General features: G+C 42.9%; 1 protein-coding gene across 7 annotated transcripts in view; it reads left to right on the top strand.

Annotated features, from left to right (window-relative positions):
• LOC133482545 (galactosylgalactosylxylosylprotein 3-beta-glucuronosyltransferase 1) overlaps window positions 1–11,507 on the top strand; it is a 95,176-nt gene extending 83,669 nt beyond the window's left edge. For 5 of the 7 annotated variants that reach the window (XM_061782788.1, XM_061782787.1, XM_061782790.1 and 2 more), the window contains 3 exons: window positions 2,838–3,134; window positions 5,893–6,004; window positions 8,548–11,507. In XM_061782788.1, coding sequence (XP_061638772.1) covers window positions 2,838–3,134; window positions 5,893–5,979 — 384 coding nt within the window. In that variant the 3' untranslated portion in view covers window positions 5,980–6,004; window positions 8,548–11,507. Of the gene's footprint in view, window positions 1–2,837; window positions 3,135–5,892; window positions 6,060–7,042; window positions 7,161–8,547 lie in introns of those variants that run through there. The other 2 variants (XR_009789827.1, XM_061782789.1) reach the window with 2 other exon arrangements.
• Window positions 11,508–13,247: the final 1,740 nt, after the last annotated feature.

Here is a 13,247-nt window from a genome sequence, read left to right as displayed (position 1 = left end):
CGATTGTCCATTTCAGTTGTGGTCAGCCGTGTTGCATGACCCAAATTATTACTCGACATCAACATCTATTCTGCATAAATCAGTGATGAAGGACAAAACATACATGGATTCATTACAACTACCACAAATCATGAAGCACTTAGTTTTCAATGAAATAGCTTCTTTATAATATATAAAGTATAGTTTACAGTTGGCTGCCCAGTAAAAATTGACTCACAGCCCATTTTGGGAAAACCTGCTTTCACCGAATAGGGCTATAAGCTGCTTTGTTTGGCCTATTTGCTTGGGATTCTTGTTTTTGTTTTGTTTTTGTTTTTCTTTTCTTTTCCCCAATCCCTGGATGAGCCACACTCATTTTTCACTTTTTCATTCTGGAAGCGAAAGTGACATCGCGTATACCGCACTTGATTATTTGCTATACTGTATTTCAGTGGAACATGCAAGAAAGATGTGTGTGCGGTTAGTGGCGTGTGGGTACTAAACCTTTTTAGATCCTTGAATTACCAATGAATGTGGTAATTATTACTCATTTCAATATTTTCTACCCTTGTCTTCTGACAACAAATTGCGATGCACTTACTGTATGTTAAATAAAAACTAGCCAGTAAGTGCACTGCCGATACTACAAGTCCCAGAATGCATTGTAAAAGCGGGATTTTTGCCATGAACAGTAGATGCCCCCCTCTCTTTGAGGAGTACAATAACTTGTTTGCACTCATGTAGTTGACTTGAATCAGTGGTGGTTTTATGTTGCAAATCAGTGCTTCAGAATGCACATTTAAAACACCAGTAAATGTATTAATTGCAAGCTGCTGTACAATTAATTTTCTGATATTTTAGTAGTAAGAATCAGATAGGTCAAGCCCTGAAAGGTGCACAGGTGTGGGTGAGCAAAGCACGCTGTTCAATCGCAGCGTATGATGAAAGATCCACCAGCATCAAGATCCACCTTGATATAAAAAGATAGCAGCAACCATCACATGGATGCACAAATGAAAACACTCGCTCTCTCGTCTCCCATTAAAGCCCAGAGCTCATTAAGACAGCGCATCCTTCCAATTTGCATCTAGGTGCTTGGCACAGTAAGCGCCGATCTCGAGTCCCACAAGCATCCAGTCCGCTTCATGTTGTTCAAACTCTGCCGCTCTGTCAGCTGGTGAGCTTGACCACAGAACTCACCACCACATCACAGTTTTCAAACGCACAAGGTGAAAAAAATTAAATACAATTTTTAAAAAAGGGCCTACTTGCATTGGGGTTTCAAAGGCGCATACGTTTTACGTTCATTCGTTATTACCACACGTAAAATGTTTGGCGTGCAGATTCTTTGTATCATCTCTGTCTCTTCTCCGTGCACCTTGATTTTATGCACAAAAGAGGTACTCACATCATTATTTCAGCGACAGAGACTTTGATTAAATAAGAGAAATAACAATAATAATAAAAATATCTACCTTTTAAGGCTGTAGCTGCAGCCCTTAAAAGATACCCTAGGCACTCCCTGTTGGGAGAAATTTATAGATGCCATAATGTTGCTCCTGACACTCACATTTCCTTCAAACTCCCGTATCGGGTTCTCCAACTGGCACACCTGAAAACTTTCTTGTGCCCCCAACAGGCACAAAAAGGTGCGGAGATTTAATTTTCTTTGTGTTTCAGATGAAAATTTAAAAAAAACATCAAGCATTTGGAGATAAAGGGGCTGCTCGGGTTATGATGGATTTTTGTTCCTACGGGGGCAAAGAAACACGAATTTGTTGCTCACTAGCAGATGCCAAAGCAGTAGTAAAGTCATACTCCTGATAAATATCCCTCCATCCATTATCCGTACTGCTTATCCTCACTGAGGTCGCAGGCTTGCTTGAGCCAATCCCAGCTGACTCTTGGCGAGAGGCGGGCACAGTAAACCCTGAACTGGTCGCCAGCCAATTGCAGGGCACAAACAACCATTCGCACTCACATTCGTACCTACGGGAAATTTAAAGTCTTCAATTAACCTACCATGCATGTTTTTGGGATGTGGGAGGAAACCAGAGTACCCGGAGAAAACCCACGCAGGGACGGGAGAACATGCAAACTCCACACAGGCGAGACCGGATTTGAACCCGGGTCCTCAGAACTGTGAGGCAGATGTGCTAACCAGTCTTCCACCGTGCCGCCCCTGGTGGATATTTGTAGGAGAAAAAAAACACTAAATAGTAAATACAGTAAATACGGCAGTCACTGAGTGTGCCTTATTGTGCCAGGTGATGTCTTCTTGCGACTTTGCAAATTAGTTCAATGCATGCCGTTCGGAACGTCAAAGTGTCATTATTACAGTAAATATTGTATGAATAACATTTCTTGGTCATAAATATAGAACAGTCAAATTAAAAAAGTAAGTACGGTAGTAATTGAGTTTCTTTTTCCACGTGACAACGCTGTAACCTCAAAATGTCACATGCTGGGTCCATCGTTAACTGAGGACCGCATGTAGTTGCGAGCAATCTACAGTTTTTAATTTGAAGCTTGGGAGGTAACATACAAACCACCTATACTCTTTCTAATACAGTTCACCAATGCATTGGGTTAGTTGCCACTTTGTCTGATTGCCTTACTTGAAAAGAGACGTTTGGGGGGGAATTGTTTTTGAACAGTCTGTGGAAGGCCTTCTGTTCAAGCAGTGTACAGAGCAAGGTCCGTTAAGAGATGTTTGGATGAGTTACTCAATAGTCACCGTCTTTCACGATGAATAATAGCAGCATCTCTAAAAAGCCTCCATCAACGTGTTTAGTGTCTCACTGTCATGTCAACTTTTTCCCATGACTAAATCCTAACTTCACTCTTCTCCCTGCTAGATGAGATCAACTCAAAAAGTTTCTGTGTGGCCAGTTGCCTTTGTGGGCGGCCTGCGCTACGAATCCCCCAAAGTCAATGCGGCTGGGAAGGTGTACGGCTGGAAGACGGTGTTCGACCCCCATCGGCCCTTTGCCATCGACATGGCCGGCTTCGCCATCAACCTGAGGCTCATCCTCTTCAAGCCTCAGGCGTACTTCAAGCTTCGTGGGGTGAAGGGAGGCTACCAGGAGAGTAGTTTACTACGAGAACTTGTCACACTCAACGACCTGGAACCCAAAGCAGCCAATTGCACCAAGGTAATTCAATGCATTTTTTATGGTTCGTACTATAGATTTACTGGCATTGAGCAGCTAGTGGTTAGGGAAGCCACACAACTTTGTATCAGGAATATAAAACAGAAATGGTGTGTTTAAATGAATGTGAACTACTTAAGTAATAAATTTATTTTCACCGAATAATCAAATTTAGGGGAAAACTAGTGGCTGAGTGACTTGAAATCTGCTTTACAGCTTCATTGTATATTGTACATTATTCTAAACAGACTGACTCCCTATATATATATATATATATATATATATCCATCCATCCATTTTCTGAGCCGCTTCTCCTCACTAGGGTCGCGGGCGTGCTGGAGCCTATCCCAGCTGTCATCGGGCAGGAGGCGGGGTACACCCTGAACTGGTTGCCAGCCAATCATACAAACAAACAACCATCCGCACTTACATTCACACCTACGGGCAATTTAGAGTGTTCAATTAATGCATGTTATTGGCATGTGGGAGGAAACCGGAGTGCCCGGAAAAAACCCACGCAGGCACGGGGAGAACATGCAAACTCCACACAGGCGGGGCAGGTGATTGAACCCCGGTCCTCAGAACTGTGAGGCTGACGCTCAAACCAGTCGTCCACCGTGCTGCCATATATATATCTATATATATATATATATAGATATATATAGATATATATCTATATCTATATATATCTATATATAGAGCGAGAGAGAGAGAGAGAGAGAGAGAGAGAGAGAGAGAGAGAGAGAGAGAGAGAGAGAGAGAGAGAGAGAGAGAGAGATAGGGCGGCACGGTGGCCGACTGGTTAGAGCTTCAGCCTCACAGTTCTGAGGTGCGGGGTTCAATCCCCGTCCCCGCCTGTGTGGAGTTTGCATGTTCTCCCCGTGCCTGTGTGGGTTTTCTCCGGGCACTCCGGTTTTCTCCCACATCCCAAAAACATGCATTAATTGGAGACTCTAAATTGCCCGTTGGCATGACTGTGAGTGCGAATGGTTGTTTGTTCCTATGTGCCCTGCGATTGGCTGGCAACCAGTTCAGGGTGTACCCCGCCTCCTGCCCGATGACAGCTGGGATAGGCTCCAGCACGCCCGCGACCCTAGTGAGGAGAAGCGGCTCAGAAGATGGATGGATAGATAGATAGAGAGAGAGAGAGAGAGATCAGAAGTTGAAAATATCAAATTTAATTCAGTCTACCATGCAATTCTAAGACCAAACAAACAAACTAATTGCAGAGAAAATACTGTTATAAAAACCCCAAAACATTTAACCCGCAAATGCTCATAATGCTCATAAGAAAGGGTTAGTTCAGTCGTAGCATCATATTTTTTCATAACTGTATTCTGGTATTCTGAGACAGATTCTGCACCCTTGCGCTTTGTGTGAGGGTGGTCTGTCATCGAATGGTTCACATGGATGTATAATGTATAATGCAGTGTCCATGCACCAGCCCTGCTCATATAGCCCATGGGCAGTTCGCACTCCTGTAAAGCTTTCCACAGTCAGCCGGCGGGCTTCAGCTAGCCAGCATCCATATGCCAAGCTCAAAGAGACAGAGAAAGATACTGTCAACCAGCTTGGTCTTGACCTCCCTCAGACATCCACAGGGGTAAATGAAAGGCAGGCGAATCGGGGAACAGCCAGCCAGTGAGCGAACAGGAACTGGGGGAAATAGCGATGTCAGGACACCGCGCTGATTACAGATGAGGAGGACTGAGAGAAGGGGTGGATCGAGACGTGGGAAACCAAAATTGGGTGAAGTTACACATTGTGCGTCTTTACAAGTGTGACAATTAACCTCGTTTATACCTGCACAAAGTGGGAGTGGGCTCCTGGCACATCTAAAACATCCTATACATAATTCAGTAGAGTCACAGCAAGATGACAGGAAGGAGGTCACTCTGTCTATCGATACCTAGCGTTCTTCGGTCTGTTTTAGGGCACTATATACATTTAAGTTATTATAATCATTATTATTGTTATTATTAGTATTATTAGTATTAGTATTAGTATTGTTGTTAGCCCTGCTAAAAAAAATGCTGAAAGCTAAATTGTCAAGCATATTTCATTTCACTAAATTGACTTTAAAAAAAAAAAAACATTTTTAAACTATAATATTTTTTTTATTCACTTTTAGAATGTACAGTATTTTCAATGCTTTGGCACTGCACGTAGAAATAAAAGCAGTTAGGAGAATTAGAGATTAACTCCTTTAAACAGTGTTGTGACACTGAAAGTAACTGGGTCTGCCATAGATGTAAAAAAAAAAAAAAAAAAAAAAAAAAAAACATCCCCGCTAAATGAGCAGTTTCTTTACATTAAATATTGTCAACTATATACTGTGTGCGTGCAGTACAAATCTGGTGGGGATGGAGACTGTACAATGTTTTTCATTAACCAAGCGACCCAAGGATTGGCCCAAAACTCCGCACGAAAGCCAGTTAAAAATCGATGCGGTGGCCTCAGAGTCTGTCACATTTGGAAGTATGGAAGAAAAAGCAATTGTTAGTTACTGTAACACTTACTACACACTAACAGTATACTGTGGTTCTTTTTGTATGTTTTCGATTTTAGAGATTTTCGTCTGTCTATTCATAACACACTCCTGTGATGGCCCCTCTTCATTCCCATCTCCAGTAGCTACTGTCTGTTCCCCCTTCAAGTAGCACAGCAGCAGTATGGTGCCGAGCGTAGTTGAAAGACGGAGATAACTGAATGAGCGAGTGTTACTCATGTTGTTTTTCTCCATTTTTCTTTTCATCATCAGATACTTGTTTGGCACACAAGAACAGAGAAGCCCGTCCTCGTAAATGAAGGGAAAACAGGATTCACCGACCCAAATGTGGAGATTTAACCATTTCTCCCAGATCTCCTATTAAGTAAGACCATACAGTGGGCCTGAAAACTGTTTATATACTGTGTGTGTGTCTGTATGTATGTGTATATATATATATATATATATATATATATATATATATATATATATATATATATATATATATATATATATATATATATATATATATATATATATATATCATCTACATTAATTTAACATATGTTTCATTAATCAAGCCATTTTTGTCTTCTCAACCCAGTTTTCATGTCTTGATGTCTGAATAAAAAGCCAAAACGACACAGTGAGGATTAAAAAATGTATTGTGTTTCTTGCTGATTGATTGATGTCCACACTCAGCACTGGACTGCCAAATTTTACATCTTAATTCACCGACGAGTTTTACACTGTCCTGCTTATCACTTAACTCACTTGCTTTTCAGAAATAGGCTGATAACAAAATATTTACTTGGTTGTTTCATTGCACACTTGATGGGTGGGCAGGTACTGCAGAGACTCAACCACCTGTATTTGTATACAAGCTGATCACTGATTTTATTTTCTGTACATTTTGCTACTCCGCGAGACTTCCGTCAACGTGTAAGAAAATATGCTAGCGACTAGCAACTAGCAAGCCCTAAATAGTCCCAAAAAAGGCCACGCCTATCATTTGGAAACAACTGCAAAACGTGAATAAAATATGTTTTGATGAGGAGAGGCATATCCATGTAAAATCACCTGAAAATGAAGCACGTTATCAAATGCGACGCATGTATCGCTTTAAAGAGCGTAAACAAAACAATGCCGCGGAGCAATCGCTGTGGCAGTTGAAGCGCTTGCGTCGCTCTGTAAACAGGGCGGGAAGATAAGATAGTAGTTTGTCGATCACTGACGTCGTAGACAGTGTACACGGGGTTTTGTTCAGCATTAGGAGCTACTAGCTAGCATTGTTGCGTGAGTGGTCACGCAAATAGTTTGACAGTTTGCCGGCTGTCGCTGTCTGAGTTAACTGTTCCGGACAGTTGGGTTTGCACAGTGTGACATTCTCATTTGTTTGTTTTTTTATTTGCTTTATTTACAGCTCACCGCATTGTATTTGTCCCGCAAAAAGTGACGTTTCTTCTTTACGTCTTCTTCTTCTTCTTCTTCTTGATTTCCGGCAGACGAGGCATATTTAAGTGCACAGCTGTCACCAAAGAGTTAAGTGATGAACACCTACCTACAACAGAGCCAAACCCTAAGAAATACATTAAAATAACAAATATTGAAGCCATAATTTAATAAAGATTACAATTATAGAGTAATAATTATGCTGCACAATTGAATAGTGCGCAGAATTATTTTCATCCTCTATATACTTTAATAACTGTTCCGCGGTAATGTTCTTGACATAATTCACAAAATATGGAAATTCAGACAAATTGTTCTGGAAGTGAACTTCTATCGGTTAGCAACGCTGCTGTCATAGCCATAAATGATTAATTTGACTAATAATTGGCATAATAATTCATTCCGATGTTTCAGTTTTCGGCCTTGGGTTTCTCATGTCCAGTTTTTTGTTTTAGTTAAGAATTTTCATTTCGGCGCATCACTAATTTTGAGATCATTATATTTCGAAATACTTTAAGGGAAAAGTAATTCATGTCTTTGTGATGTTTATGATTCTTAAATAAACATTCTTTATAGTGTAAATCAATTTGGTCTGGTCCTGTTTCATACATTTATAAACTTTAATACAATAAAAATCTGCCCTGCGATTGGTTGGCGACCAGTGCAGGGTGTCTCCCGCCTCGCGCCCAAAGATAGCTGGCATAGGGTCCAGCTCGCCCGCGACCCTAGTGAGGATAAGCGGTACGAAAAACGGATGGATGGATGGAGAAAAAATATTGAGTCATCGAATGCCAACATAAGACGTAAAGGATTAGGCCATATTGCCCAGCACTAGTGTACAGTATAAAAGAGGAAAGGCCACCATTTGAGGAAATACTGTGTGACTGGTAGAGCGCACATGCATTTAATTTGATGGCAAATACCTTGGCCAACTTGTGCTGCTCAAGATCAGTATGGTTCTTGCCATAATATAGGACAAATAACAATACAGAACGAGACGACAGCATGGTACACTAGTGGTTAGCACAGCTGTGTGGTTCAGGATGGAATCTCAGCTTTGTCCTTCCTGTATAGAGTGTGCATCTTCTCCCCGTGCTCACGTAGGTTTTTCTCCGGGTCCACCAGCTTCCACCCACAACAACAAAACATGCGTGTTGGGTTCACTGAAAACTCTACATTGCCCATTGACGTGAATCTGTGTAGGAATGGTTCGTCCATCTGTGCCCGGCGATATACTGGCATCCAGTCCAGGGTTATCCCGTCTCCCACCCAAAGTCAGCTGGGATAGGCTCCAGCTCACCTCTGACCCTAATGTGGAGAAGCACTATATCGAAAGGATGGATGAGTTTAGAAAATAGTGGTAAAAAGACAGTGCTTACGAAAAATATATCTCCTGGTCTCCCATTTGATGAATTTAAAGAAATATCTATATATTGAAGCAACTTTCCTTATTGTGTCTTTTACTTTCTGTTTCAGGCGTTGGTCTCCGGATTCCTGCACATGCATTGATGAAGATGGCCTTTGAGGTCCAAGATATGACATTTTTCTGAGAAATTGACAAAGCCGTATCAATGTATTATATCAAAGCACAGATTGGTGAGCGGCGGCGTTTATTTATGAGGTGTGCGAAAGAGACATTTTCAAGGACGCTCCAGAAGACAGTGTGGGTGTCTCGCTAGGGCAACCTGACGAAAAGACGGCACAATTTCATCCAAGTCAGGTTCTAGAAAAATAACTTCACCTGAAGAAAAGGAAACTGCTGAAATTCATCCAAGAAGGAAGGACAATGAAATTAAATGGCGTAACATGTCTTTTGGATTTTACTCCAAATAAAACACTGGAAGGGAAGGAATGTTCTTTTGATAACAATGTAATGTTTGATTTAATTTAATAGAATTTGTTTAGGTGTTGACAAAACTACTGACTCGTACATTTACATTTACTCCTGGGTTACCATAATTCATGCATATAAATCACAATGAACACTTGAAGATGCCCCAGTTGGAAATGTACATCAAAAGGAAAGCATTGCACCTTTTACTTAGCACTTAAAAATACACTGATGGTGTTTCTTTGTGATAACGTGTAAATAGAAATGATTCATGGGAGCAATCAGGAACCATTGTTTAAAATGTACCGTAACTACTGTATTTATGCTGGTCCATTATGAAAAATAGCACACCTTTTTGGTCAGAGGTTCAGTTTGTGTTGAAAAATCAATGCTGAAAAGCCATTTGTGCAATTGTTTATCGACGTAATAAAGGTTTCCCCTTCTCGATGCATAGTCACGTATACACACAAAACACCAGAAGAAGCAAATTAGGCATATTGATCGGTTAGTCAATCATTAAGAATTTGTGTGGAATTGTTTTATCTCATCTTGAAGAAATTGAGGCAAAATAGAGTTCACTGTTCATTTACTCTCATGAACTATTGTGACAAGTTGAGCTTGCCTGCACTGTGGCTCAGTACAACACTTGCTCGGAAACAGGAGTTCAGAACATTCAGAGAGGAATTATCCTATCCCATATCTAACTAAATTTTATAAAATCCATTACTATTGAAAATTGTGCAAGAATCTGTAATAGGTTTGTATTTGACTACTTGAAAGCATGTGCAAGAGTTGAGCACTCTTAAAATGTCATGCCGCAACATTCTCCACAAACAATGAAAACACTATATTTGTCACGTATGGGAAGGAGCTGGATCCAAGAGCAGGTGGAGGCAGATGTAAAATGATGAACAGTTTATTGAGGAAAGGAAATGGTGGTGGTCCTTGGTGGGCTGACAGGCGGTGGTGAGGACAGGTGGCTGGCTTGGTGCCAGGAATGACATGGATCAGGAACACGGGGGGGGGGGGGGGGGGGGAAACACTGAGAACAAGGAGACACAGGAGTCAAAAAAAGGAAACGAGGAATAGAGTTGCTTACGTGAGGTAAATGGGCCATGGTACCGCTGTAAGTAGCTGCAATACTTTGGCAAGATTTTCCTGGAAGAGGCAGGCTTATATACCGGGGGTGATGAGGCTGATTGGAGACAGGTGCTGAAAACAGCGAGGGGAGGAGGGAGAGAGAGAGGACGCTGAGCGTCCTCCCGGCTCCAATAATGGAACTGCGGGGCAGTATATGACAATATTTTCCCATTAAAATCGTGTTTTTAATTGCCAAAAAGTCACAGCACTTGAGTATGGATAAGCCACTTTGTTTTCATGAAATCCATTAAAACACATTTTCTTTCATCACCCAAAAATATCAATTTTCTATTACTTAGGATGATTTAGTTTTCGTACAGAATCTTACTAAATTCTAGACTCACGCAGGCTTTTGGATAGCATTGCATTAGATGCATTGGTTAAGGATCATCACAAAATACTCCTGAATGACTCTTAAAAAGATGAACACATTTCATACATGCCCTCCATTATTTGAATTTCCAACACATAATTGTTTATAGTCATACTTGACAGCTGGATAAGAAAAGCACAATAATTTGGCTGAACACATCTTTTGGAGAGTTGCATTCTTAATTACATTATTTCATGAATATCCAGATGTCGTGCCTGAACGCAACTATAGACATAATAATAATGTAATAAGCCTCTATGGTCTGTGACAGTAATATTTGCAACATTTTCAACTTGATAAATCAGCGCTTACTGTATCTTAACAGCGTCGGGAAGAAGCAATTGGAGATGATACAAACAGTGAGCCTCTGTGTCACTGCCAAGTTATCTCTCAACACACGCGTCACCCAAAATACAACGCAGCAGGAGGGGGAACACAAAAAGATTGTTCCAGTCTAAATATTACATTGGAGTACATCAAAATACTGTCTCAGAAAAGGACAAAACACAGCCATGCTGGCTGCTTTTATTTACTGCATGATTGTGCACTTGGTCGGCCATTGGCGTCACATCCTGCAATTTGATCTACTGTTATTTTTTGACGTTTTACATTTGTATTTATTTGACGTATAGGTGTGCAATAAAATCATAGCACTGTCTGCCCGCTCAAAAAAGAAAAAAGGGAAAAAAAAGCATGCATACACACACACACACACACTGTAATCAATCTATGGATCATCATATCAACAAATGAGTAATTAGCAATAGTAGATTTAAATAATTTAAAACGTTTTTAATTGTCGAGAATCTAAGTGTGAAGTCATTCAGCAGCTCACAGAGAATCCATTGGCGCATAAGCAGTATGGCTTTTTAATGTCACTTGATAAGTATTGACAGCCCTTTCAAGGCTTCTAAGGCACAATACACTTCACGTAAGCCCTTCCTTGTTCCCTCATCCTCACAGTCATCCTCATGTGAATCACACTTTATGCATGGGACTCTTTAAGGTCGTCCATTTGCCTCTGCAAGTTTGTCTCAGAGGAAGATGGTGGTTCAAAAATCATGAAAAAATAAACAACTAAAAACATCTTGACTGACTTGACTATTATGTTCATTTATTTCTGCTATTCCTATTTAGTATGCAGTGAGTAGCCCTGTGCTCATGTTTCCCATTCTTCTCCAAGGGGTAGAAGACACAACCATCTAAGATTTTACAGAAATGCTCAAGATTCTTTTTTCAGCTTTGTATGGCCCCTTGTAGGTCACTCATGGGGCATGATCATGTGTGTTCCAAATCCCTAATAAAAGAGTTCGGGTGTTTTAATGATAGACCTGAGGGTTGTGTCATTGCTTCTCTGGACAAGACTGCGGTAGGTTGATTGAAGAATAAATTGCCAATAGGTGTGAATGTGAGTGGTTGTTTGTTTACATGTGCCCTGCGATTGGCTGGCGACCTGTTCAGGGTGTACCCTGCCTCTCGCCTGAAGATAGCTGGGATAGGCTCCAGCATGCCCGCGAGCCTAGTGAGGAGAAGTGGTACGGAAGATGGATGGATGGATGGCTCTGTAATATTACACTTTATGAACTTCTTTTTCCCCTCCTTGAGCCGTCACCTTGTCGTGGTGGAGGGGTTTGTGTGTCCCAGTGATCCTAGGAGCTAAGTTGTCTGGGGCGTTATGCCCCTGGCAGGGTCACCCATGACAAACAGGTCCTAGGTGAGGGACCAGACAAAGCACGGCTCAAAGACCCCTAATGATGACGACAAACAATGGACTTCGTTTTCCCTTGCCCGGACGCGGGCCACCGGGGCCCCCCACTGGAGCCAGGCCTGGTGGTGGGGCTCGAAGGCGAGCGCCTGGTGGCCGGGCCTGCACCCATGGGGCCGGGCCGGGCACAGCCTGAAAGGGTAACGTGGGTCCCCCTTCCCATGGGCTCACCACCTGTGGGAGGGGCCATAGGGGTCGGGTGCAGTGTGAGCTGGGCGGTGGCCGAAGGCGGGGACCTTGGCGATCCGATCCCCGGCTACAGAAGCTGGCTCTAGGGACGTGGAATGTCACCTCTCTGGCAGGGAAGGAGCCCGAGCTGGTGTGTGAGGTCGAGAAGTTCCGACTCGATATAGTCGGACTCGCCTCCACACACACCTGGGGCTCTGGTACCAGTCCTCTCGAGAGGGGTTGGACTCTCTTCCACTCTGGAGTTGCCCATGGTGAGAGGCGCCGAGCAGGTGTGAGTATACTTATTGGCCCCCGGCTCGGCGCCGGTACGTTGGGGTTCACCCCGGTGGACGAGAGGGTAGCCTCCCTCCGCCTTCGGGTGGGGGGACGGGTCCTGACTGTTGTTTGTGCCTATGCACCAAACAGCAGTTCAGAGTACCCACCCTTTTTGGAGTCCTTGGAGGGGGTGCTGGAGAGCGCTCCCGCTGGGGACTCCATTGTTCTGTTGGGGGACTTCAATGCTCACGTGGGCAATGACAGTGAGACCTGGAAGGGCGCGATTGGGAGGAACGGCCCCCCCGATCAGAACCCAAGCGGTGTTCTGTTATTGGACTTCTGTGCTCGTCACGGATTGTCCATAACGAACACCATGTTCAAGCATAAGGGTGTCCACACGTGCACTTGGCACCAGGACACCCTAGGTCGCAGTTCGATGATCGACTTTGTGGTCGTGTCATCGGACTTGCGGCCGCATGTCTTGGACACTCGGGTGAAGAGAGGGGCGGAGCTGTCAACTGATCACCACCTGGTGGTGAGTTGGCTCCGATGGTGGGGGAAGATGCCGGTCCGACGTGGCAGGCCCAAACGTATTGTGAGGGTGTGCTGGGAACGTCTGGCAG

This window comes from Phyllopteryx taeniolatus, chromosome 8 (genome assembly GCF_024500385.1).
Source record: "Phyllopteryx taeniolatus isolate TA_2022b chromosome 8, UOR_Ptae_1.2, whole genome shotgun sequence".
Classification (NCBI taxonomy): domain Eukaryota; kingdom Metazoa; phylum Chordata; class Actinopteri; order Syngnathiformes; family Syngnathidae; genus Phyllopteryx; species Phyllopteryx taeniolatus.
The sequence above is the reverse complement of the archived record's forward strand: the minus strand, read 5'-3'. Positions and strand labels throughout refer to the sequence as shown.